Here is a 22,878-nt window from a genome sequence, read left to right on the forward strand (position 1 = left end):
AAGTGGTTGGAAGCAACTCTTACCATTCAGAAAAATTTAGGTATTGACCCTGACCTTAAAAAAGGAATTCAAAGAGTTTTTGCTTCTTCTAAGCCATCAACCTGCTGTGTGGTAAGGGAAGTAAGGGTATCCAGCTTCCGACAAAAATTCATGGACATCAAAATAGTTTCAATCCACAAGCTCAAAGGAGGTTCACCATTAAGACTAATAGTTCCATAATGCATGATAGGTTCAAATAAGTCCCTGAACATGAATAACAGAATGACTAACCACAGGCTTTTAACACCCTATATTTTTACAAGCTCTGCATATTAGTCCAATTAAGTCTTTTGCTGCTCCACACATCTTTCAGTTCAGTAGATTCCATTCTAGAATATCCTGAATCAGTTGCTTTGGAAATATTCGCACCTTCTGGTGCTCCAGACTAGGTTCTCAGTCACTTAAAATACAGCACTGATCTTGCCTAGCAATCTGAAACAACTTTCTTTTCTCTGGACATATGACTTCAAATCCAAGACTATGACACACTTTAATTAACCCACCAATGGTCAACAGCTTTCTTGGACAGTCTAACAAAAGAACTACAGGACTTGAAAATTTACTCTGGTCAAACTTCATTGTCATTTGATAAAAAAATATTATTAAGAAATTCTGCTGCAATGACATATCCTGTTTCAAACGGTCCTGACTTCCCCTCTACTGTCAGTGGCAATATGGGGATGCCTGACTGGGGTTGGCAATGTATATTGTGTCCACTTAGCCCTGCTATCCTGTCATCATATAATAAGCGAGACGTTTTGCCATCTAACTCTCTACCAAAATGATCCCTACCCCAAGAGTGTCCTGCTGAAAGTGTGACAGCCAAAATGCACTTTCTCTTCCATTCTTACAGCGGCATGGTGGTGTGCGCTGGTACAAAAATGACATAGACTGTCACAGGATGACAACACACAGAGCACTCAACACCGAACCGCTGTGCAAACTGATGAGAGTACATACATGTGGTATGGCGCAACTATTCCTCTCTGTGCTTGTAGCATGAAAGTACTCATAGAACATATGCCAATGAATGAGGGTGGCTGTGTTTAAAGAAAACTTTATTTACATACGGGGACATTGTATATGTTTACATGTCACCTTTTCTGTGTTAATAAGTTTATATCAGCCACTTACAAACATAGAAACCATTCTCAGTTCAAATCAGGAGTCAAACACAAATTTCAGACAAGCTAGATTTGGCTCACAAAGGATACTTTGCCAACATCTAGTGTAAATTGTGTATTATCTGATGATACTTGCCAGTCGAACTTCCTAGTAAATGTGCGCTTTTCTACCTGTAGTAAAATTACAAGGTGTATATAAGTTGGAGACTCAGCTGGAAGGCAGGCTGTGGTTCTGTGAAGTCAAGCAGAGGAAACCAACCAGCGTCCGGTCCGTCACAGTCTCTGCTGGATGCGGTGTCCTTGAATGGAACAGCTACCATAAATGCAGCCAGATTTGGAGCTCAAGTTTTTCTTCCAGGTCCTCAGAATGGGAATCCTTACAAATGCTTTCATATTCCACGTCCCACAATCGGCTGCTATAAATGACGGCTGGAAGGAGAGATGCATCTTCAGGAGCCTACTTTTGGAACTCTAGATTAAGATAAACTTTTCCACTCTTTCTACGCCTTTTCAACGAATTGGCATATATAAAATTATAATATCCATCACTAATATGTATGTTTTTCTATCTTTTTAGCAATCTGGTCATCATTTTTTAGGCTTAATCTACTGAATTCTAACCCAGTTAATAGAGATTTCATTTTCAGTGAAAAAAATTAACATTTTACCACATTCCAAACAAACTTAAACGAGCTGATAATTTATGTTTGCACCTTATTTTCCTATCCGAATACCCACAGGCGCCCTGGTGGCATAGTGCTTTCAGGTTGGAATGCGATCTCCATGGTCGGCAGTTCAAAACTACCAGAATCTCCTCAGGAGAGACTGGACTTTCTAATCCTGTAAACAGTCACAGTCTTGGAGACTCACAGGGTGGTCTGTATGAATCAGCACTGAATCAATGAAAGTGAGTTCTTTCAATTTTTAAATTTAAGAATCTAAGCACCGATTTAAATATCTCTTAATTGAAATCTGTCAAAAAAAGTTTTTCTTGATACCTACTTGGGTACTAAGCTTTCCATTAAAGGCAATCCTTATTCTGTAGACAAGAGCCCAAGGTGGTATTCAATCCATAATGAATAAAGAGATGTTTTTGCCAGGAGAAGGAATTCTCGATGTTAATTTTTTAAATGCTGCAATTTATCAGGAAACAAAATATTCTCCTTTATGCCTATTTATAAATCTTGCATTTAGCTATTTAAAAATTAATTTTTAGCTCGTTTAGGTTTTTTATCTGTTGGCATTTGTGTTATACAATTTCCAAGTCCCAATTACTCTGAAATTGATTCCCATTCAAAGGAAAGCATTCTATTTTAAGAAGATAGAATGAAATAATTTCAACTGCCACCTAGTCTAGTAATATATCAATGCTAACTATGCAAATTCTGTATGAGCTTTAATTCAATAGTGAATCTGAAACTTTCATGTTATAATTAAAGTAATAATCTATCATAAAAATACTTTACCAATAATGAAATGAATCTATGAAAGATTAGTCTTTGATTCCTTTAAAATATTTATTTCTGGAAGTATTCATAATAAAATAGCTAATATTTTTCATATTCGCATTGTTACAATCTACTCTATAAATTAGAAATTCAAATGTATTTATTTACTTTTTAAATCATTTTATCAGGGACTCATACAGCTCTTATCACAATCCATACATACATCAATTGTGTAAAGCACATTTGTACATTCATTGCCCTCATCATTCTCAAAATATTTGCTCTCTACCTAAGCCCCTGGCATCAGCTCATTTTTTCCCCTCCATCCTAGCTCCCTCCTCCCTCATGAGCCCTTGATAACTTATAAATTATTATTTTGTTATTTCTTGCCCTGTCTGACATCTCCCTTCACCCACTTTTCTGTTGTCCGTCCCCCAGGGAGGAGGTCACATGTAGATCCTTGTAATCGGTTCCCCCTTTCCAACCCACCCTCCCTCCACCTTCCCAGTATTGCCATTCACACCACTGGTCCTGAAGGGATCATCTGCCCTGGATTCCCTGTGTTTCCAGTTCCTATCTGTACCAGTGTACATCCTCTGGTCTAGCCAGACTTGCAAGGTAGAATCCGGATCATGACAGTGGGGGGCGGAGGAAGCATTTAGGAACTAGAGGAAAGTTGTATGTTTCATCACCCTGACTGGCTCATCTCCTCCCCGAGACCCTTCTGTAAGGGGATATCCAGTGGCCTACAAATGGGCTTTGGGTCTCCACTCTGCACTCCCCACTTCATTCACTATGATATGATTATTTTGTTCTGATGATGCCTGATACCTGATCCCTTCGACACTTCATGATCGCTTTCAAATGTATTTATGTTAAACACCATAAATTAACTTTTTCTTCCAATTGCTAGTGTACAGTATCTATCATCTCAATAGACTATATTCTTCACAAACACACCATAAATTCCTTACTTGAAAACTATAAAAAATGAGAGCTCATGCAAATGCATAAACATCACTGTTGACACTGGCATCTAAAGTCTGTAAGGCTGGTATCGGCAGTGCTGGTTATGAATACCGTAAGGCCTGTGCTACTGTCTGGAGGATTTCAGTCCATGTTCTTTCTTCCTGTGTTAGGTGGAATTTCTAATTTGCCCCACTCTTCCACATCTAGTCACCCTCCCCATCAAAAAGAAGTTCAGGGATACAATGTGTTCTGCTATCTTCAAGATTTGAACCACTTAAAGAAATGTTTCACAATTAATAGTTCAGAACTTACGTACACATCTATTTTTTCATTTGTTAGTTCCACTTTCTAGTTGAGATTTTATAGAATAAAGCAAGAGACCTGCAATACGAAGTAAGATCAGTCTCTGTGTAACCGGTAATGTCCTGGAACACAGGAGACCCTAAAAGAGCCTACTTCTTTAATCCCCAACAGGGCATTTTCTGTACAGCTGGTCAAGTAGTTGACAACTGACCTTGCAAATGAAGTGAGAAAGCAAACATATATTACATTGTAATATGAAGATGAAAATATATCTAATGAAGCAAAAGCTGAGTCAGTCTGTAATGCTTCAATTTCCATTGAACATCATTTCTAGAACTAGTGAGCCTAAAATTCTATTGTATGCCAGTAGCTTTAAAACACTTTGTTCATGATCCACAGTAAAAAGCATATTCTACATTGAGAGCTTTTGGAATACACACACACACACACACACACACACACAGAGCTAAATCCAAATTACTATAACAATTACCCTTACTCTGTGAATTCTAATCAGTTATTTTCAAATCCATTCTATTCTAATTATTTTTATTAATAGTGACTGTTACCTTTTCTCTCAAGGATCCCTGGTAGGACAATGACTAACATACTAGGCTGCTAACTGAAAAGCCCACCAGAGCCTTTATTGAAGAAAAGGCCAGGAGCCTAGCTCCCATCATGAATACTGCCTAGGGAACTCTATAGGGTCTCTGTTCTGTAATCAGGAGTCGATTTGAGGGCACAAAACAATAACAAGACCCTCTCTCTGAGTGAATTCAAAAGCCCTGTGGGTGTAGTGATAATGAGTTGGGCTGCGAAGTGCTTGGTCGGCAGTTTGAAACCACCAGCAGCTTCTGTGAGAAAGAGTGGGCTTTCTACTCCCATAAACAGTTATAGCCTCGGAAACCCACAGGGGGTTGCTATGAGTCAACATTGTCAATGGCAGTGAGTTTGGTTTGGTGTGGTAGGGGTGGTGGTGTGGAGCCACAAACCATAAGGTGAGCAGATGAGGCTTGTAAAGAGTCACAGGCTCAGAAAGGCAAATGAGCAGTTCTACTGCATCCTATAGGGTCTCTATGAGTCAAAATAGAGTGGATGGCAGTGATGTGAGTTTTGGCTCTCTAAATTATTTCTGAAAGATGGAGGGATATTGAACAAAGGAAAGGGGGATAAGAGAGAGGACTATGGAAACTTACTCCAATAACAGGGGTTATTTGGCCATTTCAGAAGATACTAGGTTTTCACAAGTGGGGAGAGGACAGAAGTGCCATTGGCATCTAATAGGGAGAAACCACAGATTTTGCTAAGCATCTTAAAATGCACTAGAAAACAACATATGTCAATAATACTGAGGTGGAGACACAAGCAATGGAAGGCCATTATCTGGTTTATAAATAAAGAAACAGATCCAGAGTAGTTAAATTGAGTGGGACAAGGTCGTGTAGTCAGTGAGTGACACAAGCAGAAATCATGCTCCTCTTTGATGCCAGAATTCACACTTATCCCATAAAATCTTCCTGTCAGCAACACACAATACACTTGTGGATTACAATTATTATCATTCACCAGGATGTAGTAAGTGAAATAGCATTGACTACAAATTTGGATGAAAGTCTATATATGTAAAATAATGAAACAGATCCATCGTGACAACTGAATAAAATCAAGACACCAAAATTCCAATAAGCTGAAGATAAGAAACCACTGACTAGCCAAACATATTTCAGAGAAACAAACAAACCCAAAAAAAGTAGACTCAATTATGTAGATGGAAAATGGTATTCTATTATTTAAGGTGAAAAACAGAATCTACTATGTAGAAGTTATGGTATTATGTTCAAGGACCTGGAAAGAATCCTTCTGCAATTATAATATTGCCCAATACTATCCACAGTATATAAACTTGGTTAACACTTCTTATTTGATTACTTAACCTAAATTTGCTTTGCCCATATTTGAAAAGTTATATACAAAACGGTAAGTCAGAAAAGTAGAGAGAAAGAAAGAATCCTGTTTTAAGATACATCTTCTGAGTTACTTCCCCTTGAGACAAGAAAGGCAATGGGGATGACCATCTTTTAAAAGTTTGCTTGTCCTCAAGAGAATGATGTAGCCACATCTAGGGAAATGTGTTTAAATGCCACTAATAAAACTTGTTTCACTCTCAAGAGGTAGTTGTAAATCCCAAGGTCAGATATTTTTTTAAAGCATCTGATTCTCAAATCAGACTGACATCCCCTACCTTCCCCCCAAATAATTAATATAATAAAGCAATGCCAAGATATAGCACAATTAAATCTCTTTCCCCTACTACACTAATCGCTCAATACTACAACGTCTTCCTAACGAATTCTACTTGCATGAGTACTCTCATACAAGAAAGGATTATTTTACTTGGATTTATTCCTCCACAAAGTTCACATTAGAGTAGTATATATATATATAATGTGATGTGTCTTCCTATAATTCATGCTGAATAGGGTTATAAAAATGAGAATATGACTACAATTAATTCTGACTTTTTGTTTCAGGTTTTAACAAGTGAATACTGCATGATCCTGAAACAAAGTATTAGCCCAGAGGATACTAAATACAAAAAGTTTTCAAACAGTACATCGATGCATATCTGGTTTGTTTTCTCTTTAGATATTTACATGGTAAAAGTTAAAGGCATTATTTCAATAAAGGATACCAGAACTACCTCCTAGATAGATCCTCAATGAAGCCACCACTTCATATTCAAAGTTTCTAACTAAAAATTTTTGGTATAGTTTAAAATGATTCTAGCCTGTCTAGCTGATTTTGACTGCTCTTATTTATGCTTCTTGGCTTATAAGAATAAACAGGAAGTAGATGATTCATCAAATGATATTAGAAAATCGTTCAGTGGTACGATGTTAGATGCCCACACATACCTGATACAGTTGGTACACCAAAATCAATTCCCAATTGATGAAAGGGTAAAGGTTCAAAAATAACTGATCAAAACATGAGAAAACAGAGCTCAGTATTTAGAAATTTAGGAATGAATAGAGTTACTAAAATGAGAGCAGAGGAACCCTGGTGGCTTAGAGGATTATACTTTGGGTGGCTCATCACAAATTTAGCAGTTCAAAATCCACCAGAGACAGTCTTAGAAACCCTCCGGGGTAGTGCCCCTCAGTCCTACATGGTCGCTGTGGGTCAGAATTGACTCACTGGCAGTGAGTTTGTTTATTTGATTGCTTTTTGGTAAAATGATTGTGATGGCAAAACTCTCCAAAAATGCTAAGGCTTAGGCATAATGAATTTAATATTTCCAAGTGACCAAAGAAAAATAGTTGATAAATATCAAAATGAGAAATATGTTTAAAACAAATGGCAGTTACATACAGCAAAATCCTGACAATAATAAAAGGCTCTTATTAAGCAATAGGAAAAAAAACACTAAATCCCAATGGGAACAGGTGCTGAGAGAATTGAATGAATGAATAGATAATTCATACAAGATATTAAATGGCCAATGTACACATAAAACATTGAACTTTATAATCAAATTAAAATGGCATAGACATAGTAGTTCTTGTGACCTATTCAATTGGCAAGTGCACTAAGACAGAGCCCAAGCATATTTGGCAAAAGTAGAAAACATTACAGCTTTTTTGAAAAGCAAGTAGAAAACTGCATTAAAAATATAAAGGAGTCCTACCTATGAATATCTATCTGTGAAATAATAAAAAGTATAGGCCAAAAATTATGCATAGATATAGCCATTATACTACCAGTCAGAAACAAAGGTAACACACCCAAACAATGGAATAGTCAAGTTATGATATAAAATTACAATAGAATATTGGTGCAGTCATTTAAACCATATTTCTAAGCAACATCTAGTAACACCTAATACCATGGGGTGGGGGAGCTTATGAAATTAACTGAAAAAATGAGGATATAAAATTATGTAATTTATATATATAGTATGACACCAATTTTACAAACATGTGAAATATACATGCATAGGGTAAAAAGAAATATAGCAAAATGTTAACAGTGGTTATCTGGAAATTCTGAATAATTTGTATTTCATTTTTTTTAATACACTGAGGAAATTAAAAAGATGTTCTGCATGAACACATTCCTTTTATAAATCACCCAAAATAAGTTATTTTTAAAACTGCAGTTCATAGGCATTTCTCAAAGACGTCATTGAGGGAGACAACAAAAAATCCAGAACTGCAAGGCCAAAACAAACCCCCAAACCTACAGCTACAATAACTTTTTAAAATCAGTTGCCTTCTCATACACACGAAGCCCAGAAGGTGTCTTCCCTGTTGAACCAGACCAGAAAACAAAGGCAATGACCGCTAACTCGGGGAGGGGCTGGGCGGCGTGCTTACCTTTCTCACTTACACTCTCACTTTCGATCTCCACGTCGTCGCAGCTGGTGTACTCGGGCGTGGAGGCCAACTCCTCCTCGGAGCTGCTCAGGGACACCTGGCGCATCTTCCCTCCTTTCTTGGACTTATGAGGCTTGGGGGGCGGAGGCCTGACCGACTCGGACTGGTCTGAGCTCAGAGAATCATTCCTTAGCATGGTTTCCATCTTCTCCCGCTTGGTTTTCCGGACCGCCGAGCTGGGGTCCAGGTGGTGCTGCTTCCGCAGGGAGTCGGCGCGCCGCAGGTCCGGCCGGTCCACGGGCAGCGGGCTCCTGCGGGGCGTGGGCGGGCTGTGGTTTGTGGTCCGTGGCGGGTAAGAGCCTGGTCCCTGAGCCTCTCGAGTCCTTTCCATCGAGTAAGATCGTTGGTTTTCCAGAGCAGCCCTCCGTTCAGAGACCGACCTTTGCCGGGAGGGCCGTTCCATCCTCAGCATGGAAAGCCGGGAATCTTCCAATTCCGCATTGGCCAGAGAGACGTCGCTGTGCCTCCTCTCGTGCCGAGCCCGCGACACCTCGGCGTGCATTCGCATCTGTTCTTCATACAGCTGTGGCTTCACCGGGTAACGGGCCAGGTTCGGGTCACTCCGGTAGCGCGCCTGGTACTCCTCCTCTCTCCGCTGTCTCTCGTAGTCATCCCTGCTCTCCGTGTCCTCCTCTGCGTCCACCAGGTACTCTTGGGAACGCCTGGGCCCTCTCCTGTTGGAGTCCCTGTAACTCACATGATCGGATGCTTCGTAAAACGGAGACTCGGGCTGCGATCGCCTGTCAGCATAATCTGATGGAGACCTGGGCATTGCGCTATCGGAAGGAGCATACTGCGGATATTCCTCTCTGTCGTCCCTTTGGTCGTATCTTCTATCGTGTTCTCTGGGCGCTGACGGGCTTCTTTTCCTGGCAATCAAAGGGGAAAGACAAATATGAGGATGGGCAATAATGAAACAGTGTTACGCCTTAATGAGTCATTGGCAGGCTGTTGAATAAACCCAAAATGGTTCCTTTTTCTTTTCTTTTTTCTGACTCATTTTAAAAGCTTGCCGTTGCAAGTGTTTCACTAGGCTTCGTTTCATTCAGTTCAAATATTCCATGTAAGAGGTGTTTTTGCAGTGGTTATGAAACACTTGAGACACTATGAAACATACTCACGCTCTCAAATTAGATAATATCATCTTCAGTTGTAGAAAAATAGTCGGGTCAAGCTTCCTTGTATGGCCTGCTACACTTCAGTTGTCCCCCACTGCTATCCAGGGGTTAGTGGGTTTGAACCTCCAGACCTGTGGTTAGCAGCCCAACATTGACAGTGCCACCAGAGCTACTTTAGTTTCTAATGAACTATGTCAAGGCTTTTTAAAATCATACCTTAAGAAAAGAGAATTTAATAATTTTATATCAAATCCTATATGACTATGTTCTGAACAACACACACACAAACTCAATGCCATCAAGTCAATTCCAACTTCTAGTGACTCTATGTGCTGCCCCTGTGGGTTTCTGAGACTGTCACCCTTCACCAGAGTAGAAAACCTTGTCGTTCTTCTGCAGAGCAGCTGGTGGTTTCAAACTGCTGACTCTGTGGCTAGTAGTCTCAAGCCCAAACACTACACCACCAGGATGTAGAACAGGACTTAGCTATAGAGGTTTTAAGACTTGCCTGAAGCTTGTGAATCATAATGTAAATGCTGAACTGTAGAAAGCTTATGGTCCATCGAAACAGAACAATGACCATGATTTCTGAAACTGAAATGACTATTTTCACATGGTGTCAGGTACCATCAAGTGGGTCCTAATCCACAGAGACCACAGAACAAAATACCGCCTGGGCCGGCACCATCCTCACAGTTCTTATATTTGAGAGCCTATTGCTGCTGCCACTGTGTCAATCGATCTTGTTTGTCTAGGATCGTCTTCTTTTTTGCTGCCCCACCACTTTACCAAACACGATGTCCTTTCCAGGCTCTCGGGACAAGGTGGCCACACTGTGTAAGACAAATTCTTTTTTAAGGAAACTCTTAACATAGACTTAGGTTTTTTAAAAATGTGCTTAATACATAATATAGCATATGAGAGCGATGTTAGAAAGCAAGATAATAGTTTAAGAATAATAGTGTACTCTGAAAATGAATTTGCTGTCAATTATTCCCAAATTAAAAAATTTTTGTTAAAAAAACTATCAATCATATCATGAATTATCTCATATATAAAACTAAAAATCCTGGGTTGAGTCAATTCTGAGTCACAGCGACTACACCAAGCAACATCGTTTAGAAGGCTGTAGATCTTTATGGAAGCAAACTACATCTCTCTCCCACAATGTAGCTGGTGGGTTTCAATAGGTGACCTTTTGGTTAGCAGCCAAGTCCACCAGAGGCTCCTTGTCTTATATATATTCTCCTTTAAATTAAAACTGCTAATATTTCTGAGGCACTACATTCCTTTCAGGAACTGAAGAAAATCCATACAAACCAAGTTACCGTATCTCTAATCACTATCTTGGAAGAAGTACAATCCAAATATGATCCTTAGAAGTGAAGATGGCAAAACTTTTGTTTCTTATCTTTGGTCACATTATCAGGAAGAACTTATTGGTAAAGTTGAGGGGCAGTGGAAATGAGGAAGTCATAGCATTGCAAAAACTAAGAGGGTAGTATAGGATCAGGTTTCAGATAATACAGGGTCAAACAACAACCTTTCTAATCACGATCTTCATCACTGGACATTATACGCAAGCCTTCATCAGATGAAAAACATTTTGTAGGCAAAAGCATATGATGATAATTTGTACATTTCTTTAAAGCATTATAAAGTATTTAACAGTATATAGCCCACAAGTCATAATTTAGTGTAAAATATAAATCTGACATTATATTTAATCCTTCAGAAACCCCAAGATATTAAAAGGTACAATCCAAAATTATCTTTCTTTAGAATAAAATGTTTGTGTGACATCCATGGTGCTTTGCTTTCCATTCATGTACCCTGATATAATAACAACTATATTTATATTCAATTTATAGTCATCTGATATCTATTTATTTTACTTCTCTTTACTTGGATCTAAATTGTCCCAATTATTTTCTCATCACATTAGGGTGGTTTTAACTAAAAACATTTTATGGAAATAACTATTTAAACAAACCAAATCTACCTCAACCAATGGGTTTCTATAGCCGTTGCTCTCATTTTTATGTCTTACGGATGAACTATTCAATGTAGTTTGAAATATTCTCTAATGGCTGCACTGCTTGATCCTCAGCTATATTATAAATGCTATTCTCACTAGCACAACAGAGTTTGAGCAAGATGTTCTACCTATTAATCTCTTAGAAATTCCATGCTAAAAAAATCTTACTAATAGGAAATTAAAAACTTCCTTCCCAATTAAAGGAACTTTTCTCAATTTATGTACTGCATATTAATTTTCATGTTTTCTTTTCATAATTTTCATCTTCTTGCCTTATTTATACCATACAATTTTACCATCTTAGGTGGTTAGTATTATACTACCATCTGTAGTACTGACCATATATACTATGAACTAGTCATCAGACCTCTGAAAATATAATCCAGTAAATATTTGTAACATTTGAATGATTTTCATTAAAAAGTTGTCATTTCTCAAATAATAGAACACAATCTATGCTTTGTAAATCATGGATATTGCTAAATACAAAAAGGCCTAATTAATAAAATTACACAATGCCCAGCACAGTGGAGTTTTAAAGCACCACAAATGACTCAAATTCTAAAATCTGAAGCTGTTAAAATGCAAGATATCAGAGACTTAACAGAATTCTATGTTCCTATAAAATGTGAAATAAGTTCAATGCCTGCAAGTCCCACAAAATACTTAAGAACCAAACAACATATACACATCAAAAACAATAAACAATATAAGCCATTTTTAAAAACATATCAAAACTAACATTTAGTGCAATTTTGGTTTACCTTTTGCTCAACCAGCACACATCTGTCGAGCAGGAAGCATCACGTTGACGAAAATACATCAACACTGTGCCAGGCACGGCTTTCATGTAATCCTTCCAGCTCTAGTAAAAGCATAGGGGCCATCCGTAATCAGATGATTTGCAAAAGTCTCTACTTGGCTAAAATCATTTTGTTTCAAAACTCAGTGTCTAAAAAGTTACTTATAAAGCAACACTTACTGAAGACGGGAGTCATAAAATCCAGCAGTGAAGGCCAGTGATGGAAAGGGTATTCAGTAATGCTGCCCCTATGTGGCTGTATATAGCTCGAGGTCAAGGAAGAGCTACCCTGGAAGGAGGATTATAGTACTTAGCTGATTAGTGCCTCAGTACGAAATGCCAAGTGCAACCTACATCCAAGGCGGTTCTGGCCACTATACTGAAAACTGACAGATTAGAAAGCTATCAATCATGTTCTCCTATACGAATTGCAGTATTTCTAAAATAACAATTTGCTGCACTCATGAGAGGTCAACCTACTGCTCGGCTTTCATTGCAAAGTGTATTGTAATAAGACAATATGGCTGAGAGTGGAAGAGGCCTGTTCCAGAACTTTCTTTCAATGATCCAACAGAAACACCTTCAGTTTTTACTTAAAAGAAAAGTTTCTTCAAAAGTGCAAAGGAGCAGAGCGCAGCGGGGACTGTGGGAAATTAGTAAGAAATCGTGTGCTCACTTTAATGATTGCCCTGCCTCAAACTATCTCTATGTAGTCATCAAAAAAGACGGGAGAATAACACCACCGAATGCATCCTGCCCAAAGCCTAGACAGTAACATTCTACACAAGGATGATATTGACCTAAATCCAAAAACGTTCGCGTAAATGGGGAACATATTAGACGTGTGAGAAGCAGCGGAGGTACGAAAGAACGACGCTAGCTTTTTTGTCCCCCAAATCTCAAGAGCCCCTACCAATGGTGTGCCAGGCATGCAGCAAGTGTTTCTCCTAGAAAGAGTGAGTTCTCCTTCCTGAGATCCCTCAGTAAGACTTGCAAATTAATACAAGAGAAATGCGAGATAAATTCAAAAACCTCATTTTCACAAGAATGCTACATAATAGTAAAATTCAACCTTTTAGACAGTTTCTATCAAACTGAAAAGAAAAAAAACACACTTTTTTTATCCCACAGTGTGCTTTGATTCTCCCAAATTGGCAAGTGGAGAAGTTTTACAAACCCTACAGCTGGGGCTGTAAGACCACACCATTCTCCTGTGTGCGTCTCCTTGCAATCCCTACCGCAGCGAGAGCAGGGTCCTCTTGCAGCACCCTCCATCCAAATGTACAGTGTGCTGTCAGTCAACGTCTGTCTAGCTTCTCTGACTGGTCCACCCCAGACCTTCACTTGTGTCGTTGCTAAAACCACCGCTTTCTCTTTACATGGAGCTCCTTAACTTTTTGATTTCCCTTCTCTCACTCCCCAGTACTTTACCTCTCCTCTCAGCACTATGTTCCTGGTGTTGAACTCATCATTGGTGCATGTCTTCATGTCCTGGACAAGTAGTCCCCACCCACTCAAATTTCTGAGGCCTGATTTTGAGTTAAAAAGGATTTTCCTGAGAACAACTGATTTTACAATTCCTTGAAGGAAGAAGTACAATTTAACAAATGATCCTCTGAATCCTAATCAGTTTAATTTTTATATTATCCATGATAATATTATCAAGTTATATACTTGAAGGATGAAGACTCCGTTTACTAAAATCTCCAGGAAGTGAATTGGTCCCAAACAGTAACCCATGATGCCACTGGCCTCAGCATCTCTCCTGACATTGTTCCTATCCTGCCCACAATAATAAATTGAAGAACTGGACTGGACTCTGCTAGAAGACGATTTAGATCTGTAGCTCGGTCCTTTTTAAGGTGCTCTCGCTGAGTCTCAGGCAGCCTTAGAACAAAAGCCTTAGAAAATTTAATGAAAACAGTATCAAGTAAAAGGGAAAAGAAAACAGGGATCACTCTGGCCAACAACCAGCCTCCAGGAGCATCAGTGAGCACCCCCAGACATTTTCTTTTTCGTTCTCCCCTATCCTGTTTGTAGTCCTGGAATATAGCGGTCCCTTTCTTCAACACCAAAGATGACTTTACTATTTCACTCTTTCCTCATTGAAAAAGTATTTCATTTGTTCCAAAGAGATAACATACAAATGATTGCTCATTCAGCAAAATCTCTTCCTAAAAAACAAAACAAACACATTTAATCGTAGATATCAAAGAAAATTAGGTGATGCTTATCAGCAAGACAGAAAAAGTACATAATTGATTTTCACTGTCTTCATTTTCTTGTTTACAAAAGAACCCTACAGTATTTTCAAATATGAGAAATGATTACATTTGAGTAGACTGAACACCCCTTTCTCAGTTAACAGCAATTCTTTCTTTCCAGTTGTCTAGCCAAAAGATCGGGAACATCATTGAAGCTCTACCTTCAGATTATATCCAGAGTGCAAACACTTCTGAGCACCATCATTTCCCAAGCGAATCACGGCAAAGCCGTGCTATTCTCCCTGCTTCCACCTAATCCCCTACAGTCTCCTCTCCACACAACAGCCAGATGTCAATCAGATCATACCAGGAATGTGCTCAAAACCCTGCAGTAATTTACCATCTTCCCTAGGATGGAAATCAAATCCGTTACATAACCCGGGGGATCAGATACCCATTACCTGTCAGGCCTCCTCTCTGAAGGTGCACAGCCCCATTGACTTCCTGCAAGCTTTTGTCGGAGGACCGTTCTCTCTGCCTAGAATGTTGGCCCTCCATGTCTCAATAGACAATTATTTACCTTCGAGTCTTCTTCAAATCTCACGTTTTTAGAGTCCTACCCTAACCACTCTTAAAAAAAAAAAGCCATCAAGTAGATTCCAATTCATAGCGACCGTATACACTGAAAAGAACAGATAGCCTCGTCTTTCTCCCAAGGAGTGGCTGGTGGATTTGAGCTGTCGCTTTGCAGTTAACAAGCTTTCCAAACCGCACCACGTATAGTATTTTAAAGTATGAGACTCCAGCTAAGTAGGTTGAGCAGAAGCTGTAAACGTGCCCCCTAGCTTCCTTCTTTACGACGGGCCAGAACAACAAACCGACTGTCATTGCTACCAAGTTGCTTTATGGGAGCAGAAAGCCTCTTCTTTCTCCTGCGATGCAGCTGGTGAGGTCAAAGGGTCACCTTGGGTTAGGGAACCAGTGTTTGACCCACTACACCACCAGGCCTCCAAACCACGCTCCGATTATTTACAACACCAGCCTCCTCCTACAGTCCTATTTTCCCCACTGCAACACCGTTGATCTACTTTAATTTTTTCATAACCTTTGTCTCCTTAAACTTACGATATGCATTTTAAACTTTGCTGGTTTACTACCTTCATGCGAAAATCAAGTTTTGTGGGCAAACAATTGTTTTAGTCACACCAAATGCCTGACATACAGGAGGTACTCAATAAATATTTCTGGGATTTAAAAATAAATAAATAAATAAGCTCTTTAAGTTAAGCATGTTTTTACAACTCTAAAAGTAAACTTCATTTGTCCCAATTAGGCAGCTTACCTCCAATATAAAATTAGTAGTATGGGCTCAAATTCACATGAGGTGTTTTCCTTATTTTCATTTTAACTTGAAAAATGAATCACCAAATACTACAACTCATCAGTGAACCAGCAAAAGATGTGCCTTCGATGCATATGAATCCTGAATATTAAATTAACCTCTTTAACTCTCCCAGCTACTGAATGTTTGTGGAGTACTGTGTTTTGTTTAAGAGTAACTTGAGAAAGGAAATGACTTTTTCCAGAAAGTGGAGCAAACAGTGTTGCTTGTGACAGAGATGTAAGGGATTAAGGAAAAGTTCTTTCTTGACAGTAGAATGAAAAGACTGAAAATAAGAAGCAGTAACTCTGTGAATTAGCCCACATCTAATTTGCATGAGAATACAATTCAGTCAAATTATTTTACAGACTGACGGGTACAAAGAAGGCAAGATTTTTCTTTTAAGAGCATTAATAACGAAGCAATAGAACTGTCTGAAACCATATAGATGTCTTTTCTTACCAGTACGTGTGGTAACAGACATGTTCCTGTGTAACATCTGTATGACATGTGTGCATATAATTAAACATGTACATACATAGCATGCTATTTGTTTTGATACAGAGCTTAAGGAACTGACAGAATTATTTCTATATGAGACGCACATTCAGATCTGACTCACGTACTGGGAGAACAACTAAAGAACCACAGTTTATCTTTCAGTTAACAGGATGTTCTTTCTCAAACAGAGAAAATGGCATTTAACATCTGCCTGCCAGCATGATCTGTGGGTTGTTCCTTAGCTCTCTATATCAATACTGTATTGCTTCAAATTATGCCTCAATCCAGGTGCCCTCTGGAGGAGAGATTACTTTGCACACTTAATTCTTTAAGACTGGCAAAATACTATAGAGTGGACTGTCTTAGCAGACTGTCCTCAAAAGGAATTAAAAGTAATTGCATTTATATCTTGGAATGCCTTTGTGTTCACTCCATTCTCGGTCGGTGCTGGCATGGATCTCCCCGTGGCTCCTCCAGTTCCAGGGCTCTGGCTCCATCAGCGTAGCTCCATGTGGCTTGCCAATAGGAATATCTCCCCAGGAGACAAGCAGAGAGTATATATGGCCTCCAGTGAGCTATTTAACTCCTTCGCGCCTCCAGATGAGGTCTCAAGCTGCGACTTCAATGACAGACTAGACTCCACCCCTTTGCAAGCTAACAGGAGATTATGTAACTGCCACAAGTTCCCAATAAAATAATTTATTTAAAACAAAACAAAACCAAAAAACCCTCTCTTTTAACAATTCTATTATTTCTTTACAGAGATTCTACCTTCAAGAAAGAAGTCTCAGTCTCTTAGCAATTTCTTCCCCAGCACTGCTCTACAAATTTCCTTTGGCCAGTGATTACTCACTGAAAAGCTCATCAAAGCTTCAAGTCAATTCCGACTCATAGCAATCCTGTAGGTCAGGGTAGCCTCATGTTTCACAGAGTGGATCATAAATTTGAACCACTGACCTTGTGGTTAGCAGTTCAGTGTGTAGCCCATTATAACCAGCAAAAGAGAGAGAGAAGGTGAGGGAGAGGGAGAAGATGCTTTTGGGACTTAGGAGACACCAGGTAATGCCAAAAGTTAACCCAATCAGTTGTTAACCAAAATGTTTGAGAGTTGAGTTCACCTAGAAGAATCAATGCATATGAATTATGATGCTAGAAAAGAATATTAAAAGTACCTTGGAAGAAGTACGTACAGCCAGAATGTTCCTTAGAGGCAAGGGTGGCAAGACTTCATCTCAGGTACTTTGGACATGTTGTCATGAGATACCAATCCCTGGAGAAGGACATCTTGCTCGGTAGAGTAGAGGGAGGGGCAGTGAAACAGAGGAAGGCCTTTGACAAGATGGATTGCCCCAGTGGCTTCAAAAATAGGTTCAAATGTAAAAAACAATTGTGATGACGGTGCCAAGCCTGGGCAGTGTTTCATTCTGCTGGACATAAGGCCGTTATGAGTCAGAACAACAAAAGAGCCACCTGGCGATGTGGTGGGTTATGATTTGAGCTAACAACAAGGTCAGCTGTTCAAACCAGCCACTCCAATGGAGAAAGAAGAAGCTTCTGCTCCTATAAACAGTTACAGTCTCAGAAGTCCACGCGACAGTTCTACCTTGTCCTACAGGGTCACTGTGGGTCAGAATCAACTCTCTGGCACGGAGTTTGAAAACAGCATCTCAGAAGACCGGGTGGTTTAGTGGGTTACACACTGAACTGCTAATCACAAGGTTATCAGTTCAAACCCACCATTTACTGAGAAGGAGAAAGATGGGGCTGCTTGCTTTCATACAGATTTAAAGTCTTAGAAATGCAAATGGGAAGTCCTACTCTGTCCTGCTGGATCACCATGAGTCAGAATCAAGTCAGTGGCAGTGGGATTTGAATGAGAGGCATCTCAGAAGGCCTGACAAAATCCTTCAAAACATGAAACACAAAGAACACTATTTTGACACCCAGGGCATCGCCAGGAGTTGGGTTCAACTGGACAACAACGGGTAGCAGGATTAGCTGGAGCTAACTTCCAAATAAGATGCACTAGTGGAGTTTCTGTGTGGTCTGTGTGATAATATTTAAAGCACAGTGTTCTTTCATGCCACCTCAAAAGTGGGACATCTACTAGGGGCACATCTGAAGCGCTAAGGGTGCTGAGTCAGGGCACCAGACCTCGCAGTGAGGGCTCCCTTCTGAATGTAGGTGTGTTTTTTAATAAATTTCTCCAAGTTTAGTTATATCTTCACCACTTTTATAGAAATGTTTCTTTAACAATTTAACAGTAACTGGTAGAAATAGCATTACCTTGTGGTATCACATTGTGGAATTACTTGCTTAACCTTTAAGTTATGCCAATTGATAAGTGTACGAGGGAGTACTCCCCACCCTCCCAAAAAGGAATTTTTTTCCAAAGCTATGTATTTAATTTTTTTTTGCAATTTTATTACCTTCAAAATAATCTTCATTACATGAAATACATTTGACAAATCTGCGATTCCATTCTTGGAAGCATTTTTCAAAATCATCTGTTTGAAAAGCTGACAGTACCTCCCTCATTTTTTTCTTCACCTATGCTATGTTGTCAAATCGCTGTCCTTTCATGTCCCTCTTCATCCATGGAAATAAAAAGATGTCGCATGGAGTGAGGACAGATGAGTAAGGTGTGTGGGGTAAGAGAGGCATGCTGCTTTTTGTCAAACTGTAGTGCACTGAGATGACTGTGTGAGCAGGTGCATTGTCGTGGTGGCAAAACCAGGCCCCCATCTGCCGCAAATCAGGCCTTTTTTTGTCTCACACTGTTACACCATCTTTTCAGAACCTTTAAATAGAAAGCTTGATTAACAGTCTAACCAGGTAGAATGAACTCCAAATGCGCTGAGTCAACATTTTCGTCCATTCAGGAAGTTGATGGACATCAGGAACGATGTTTGTCATCAATCAAGATTTGATCTCTTTTGAAATGAGAAAACCACTTGTACACTTGAGTTTTTCCCACAGCACTGTCTTTATTAGCTGTGTTCAACATCACAACTGTTTCTGCAGCATTTTTCCCACATGGGAAACAAAATTTCACAGCTGCACACTGTTCTCTTAAACCAACCATCACAAAAATTGAGATTCAAGCAAAACTGCGCTTATAAAAAAATTCACTGTGACCAGAGAGAACTTTCCCAGGCAATGCCACTGGGTGCACTAAAGCAGAGTGAGTTGCTAGATGCTTTCCAAGTGGGGGGAAAATGTGTACTATGGAAAGTTCCACCCAATGGAGCTTTTTACCATTTTTATTGAGGGGTGTGTGTGTGTGTGTGTGTTTACACAAGCTTTCAAAAAAGATTGTTTGGGGGTTGTTGGTTTGTTTTTTTCCTGGGAAAGAATGGGTTGATACTGAAGTAAGAAAATGGAAAATGTACTCCAGGAGTAACTGTAGTCAATACCTGCTGTTGGCTCCCTGACATTAATGCCCTCCTTTGTGAATGTGAAAAATGACTTTCATTGTCAGTGAGTTAGTTAATTGTGCCAGCCTGGCCGATAATCACATGTGGGGCTAATTGAAAGGCGGAGGGATAAATAGGTGGTGAAGCCTCGCCTTTCTAGTTCTCGGGTCTCTTGTTTTGTGATGGTTGCACCGGGTGCAGCTGTCTTAGCAATTCCCTGCTTCAGCTTGCAAGATTGACTTCCTACAAGACATCCCCAAGGAGAAGCTACATGGACCTACCCAGATGCAGCCCTGGGTGCTGGAGCAGCCCTGTGGAGACCCCTGCTAGTGCTGAGATGCTTGTTCATTCACTGACTCAGCTTTCCTCCTGCAGTCGGCATCATTGCCTCTGTTTTGTGAGGTGGAGGACTTTGTAGACTGGTGTTGGGTTAATGGGTTAATGTTGCACTTGTGGGCTTGGGTAGCATTGGGTTGGGATGTTTTTGTGATGCACATTTTCTTTACATAAAACTCTCTCTTATACATGAGTTGCTCTGGATTTGTTTCTCCAAAGTACCCAGACTAATATAGTCAGCTTTGTGGTTTCCAAAGAATTGGACTCAGTAGCCCAAGGGTAGAGCTCCAGTTAACAAAGGCCAACTGCAGGTGCCATCTCTGCTCATAGTGTCTGGTTTGGAATTGGCACAGCATTGTAAACCATTATAAATGCATTTGTCTGACAACATCAAAACACAGATTTCCTGTCGCATGACTGAGAAGCATTCCTATAACTTCTAGGGCTACTGGAAGTCAATTTAGGATCACAAGGTAGTTATCCCCAAACTGGAATCAATATCCAGTAAGTGGCAGTTAAAAAATAGAAAGAAATTCTTTACTAAGCCACGGTCTGTGAGCTCTACTATCAATCCTTGTCTGAAGCAGCATGGACCTCTGGGGTCTGGGGCTAGATGAACCAATAAAATCCCTCTGATTTTTAAGCCAGTCTCAGTTGGGTTTTCTATCCCATGTCATTGGAATCCTCTGGGTTGGCTAGCGGTCTGTACACACACCCTAAAGTTTGTATGCTATTATTTCAACAGCTGTCATTATTTTATGGACTTTGTTTCCAGGCAAACAGATTTTACCTCTGTGGAAAGTGAGCCCTTTGGGACCCGTGTATACATACGCTTGGGTCATATGGTTTTCACGAAACTATTTTTCATTTTACAGTTAAAAAATACTAGTCACTTAATATTTATAAAAATTGAATAGATATTCAATTCAGCATGGAAAGCAAAAGGAAGAATAATTTTTCTAAAATAACCAAAGATTTATTTAGGGGAAGCCCTGACTAAAAATTTCTGAGATCAAAAATCACAAAGGTTGCATTTTTGGTGTGAAATTGCATATAAAACTTATATTAAGCTTGTTCTCTCTATGAATTGGAATCCACTTTATAGCAGTGGGCTTGGTTTGGATTCTTTTATCCAAGTCTAGAAATCCACTGCCACTGAGCCATTTGTGACTCACTGCAACCCTCTAGGACAAAGGAGAACCACTATTTCCAATTATAAATCTTCATGGAAGACAACTGCCTTGTCTTTCTCCTGTGAAGTGGCTGGTGGGTTTGAATCCGTGACCTTGTAGTTAGCAACCCAATGGCTCATCCACTCTGCCTTGAGTGCACTGTAACACAAGTCATATTCCATAGGTCTCAAGCAATAGCAACAAGATGCCCTTTTGAAATAATTCACACTGAACCATCCCTCACTGGACTTCTAAGCAAACACAGGAATAGGAAAAAAAGATGTAAATAGCACATGAAATATTACTGAGAAAATGGAAATTGGAGAGTGTGTCAGGCAACACCAGTCCAAGAGCATTACTTTCCCAGACTGCTCCTGTACTACACAAAGGAGAGAGAATGCCACCTCTTTCTGAGCGGCTTGTTCCCAATAGAAAGAGGAGGTCAAGAACAAGTGTTACTTATGCTCACTTCCTTATTTCAGAGAGAGGAGTGGGAACAGGAGTAGAGCAGTCCAGAATGTTCCTCCGGTGCAGCTCTCTCACATGGGAGTAGGCACAGAGGCAAGGAAGCAGAGGACCCCCCTAACCAAAAAAGACAGGATCTGTACGTCTATGATTTTGTTAAGAAATTTCAAATAACACTAGCACCCATGGGTTTCAGGATTTAGGGTTTGAACAAAACTTTGCTTAAAATGGAAGTTAATGAGAGAGCAGAACAGATTTACTCCTCTGCTACGAAGAGGAATCGACTCGATGGCAGTGAGTACCCTCCATGTCTACTTTGCAATAAGAAGATAGCTCAAAGAAAGGATGTGAGGCACTAGACATGGATCTTCATTAAATGCCGCATCTATTCATTTGTAAGCTAGAATGCTATACTAATAAGCAATTCTTTACGTAACTTCTGATCCACCAACTTTAGCAACAGAATCAATACTCATGAATTTCTCTAATTGTCACATCTTTCATGCATAAGTAGTAGATATATGCTTTATTGGAGCAAAAACAGTGCTTTGGTTTAAAAAAGAATTATTTTAGACATACCTACTAAGCTATACAAGGTCTCCAACTATCCTCTTTGTTGTACCCTAGCAAATAATTCAATTACAATTGGAATTTAGGTAATTTAGTGATTCAAAGTTGTCAGCCTTCCTCTGACTAGACATACAAGTTTGTACATGTATAAATAGAGGCTTGGTCTGTAGCTTTCAGCTGTAACAATAATAAAATTAAACTATTTTCTGAATTTGAAGAAAATATACTCTATTCTTAATCACAGATTCGTAGACTATTTATTCCACTCACTTCAAAGAATCACACAGTCAGATCCTTTTCATCTTTTATGAACAGTACAAATGTTTTTTTTTTGTTATTAAATGGTGGGGTCAATTTGTAAAAAACTAACAAAACACACACCAAAAAAAGTCTATAGTCCTACTACAAATATATGCACAGCAATAGAAAATTCACAAGATAATAAAACCCATTTTTCTGGCTCTCAAAAACACTTCTACCATGGTCTATAACTATTTGACTGTGACTATGTACTTTCATTTTCCATTTGAACTTTAGAGAAAATATTACTTTAGAG

General features: G+C 39.3%; 1 protein-coding gene across 31 annotated transcripts in view; it reads right to left on the bottom strand.

Annotated features, from left to right (window-relative positions):
* The window catches only part of RIMS2 (regulating synaptic membrane exocytosis 2), a 438,267-nt gene that overhangs the window by 305,194 nt on the left and 110,195 nt on the right, over positions 1-22,878 (bottom strand). For all 31 annotated transcript variants that reach the window (XM_045287803.1, XM_045287759.1, XM_045287752.1 and 28 more), the window contains one exon: positions 8,260-9,188. In XM_045287803.1, coding sequence (XP_045143738.1) covers positions 8,260-9,188 — 929 coding nt within the window. The remainder of the gene's footprint in view (positions 1-8,259; positions 9,189-22,878) is intronic.

Source organism: Echinops telfairi, unplaced genomic scaffold, assembly GCF_000313985.2.
Source record: "Echinops telfairi isolate 266 unplaced genomic scaffold, ASM31398v2 ScPeMD7_1;HRSCAF=3_0, whole genome shotgun sequence".
NCBI lineage: Eukaryota > Metazoa > Chordata > Mammalia > Afrosoricida > Tenrecidae > Echinops > Echinops telfairi.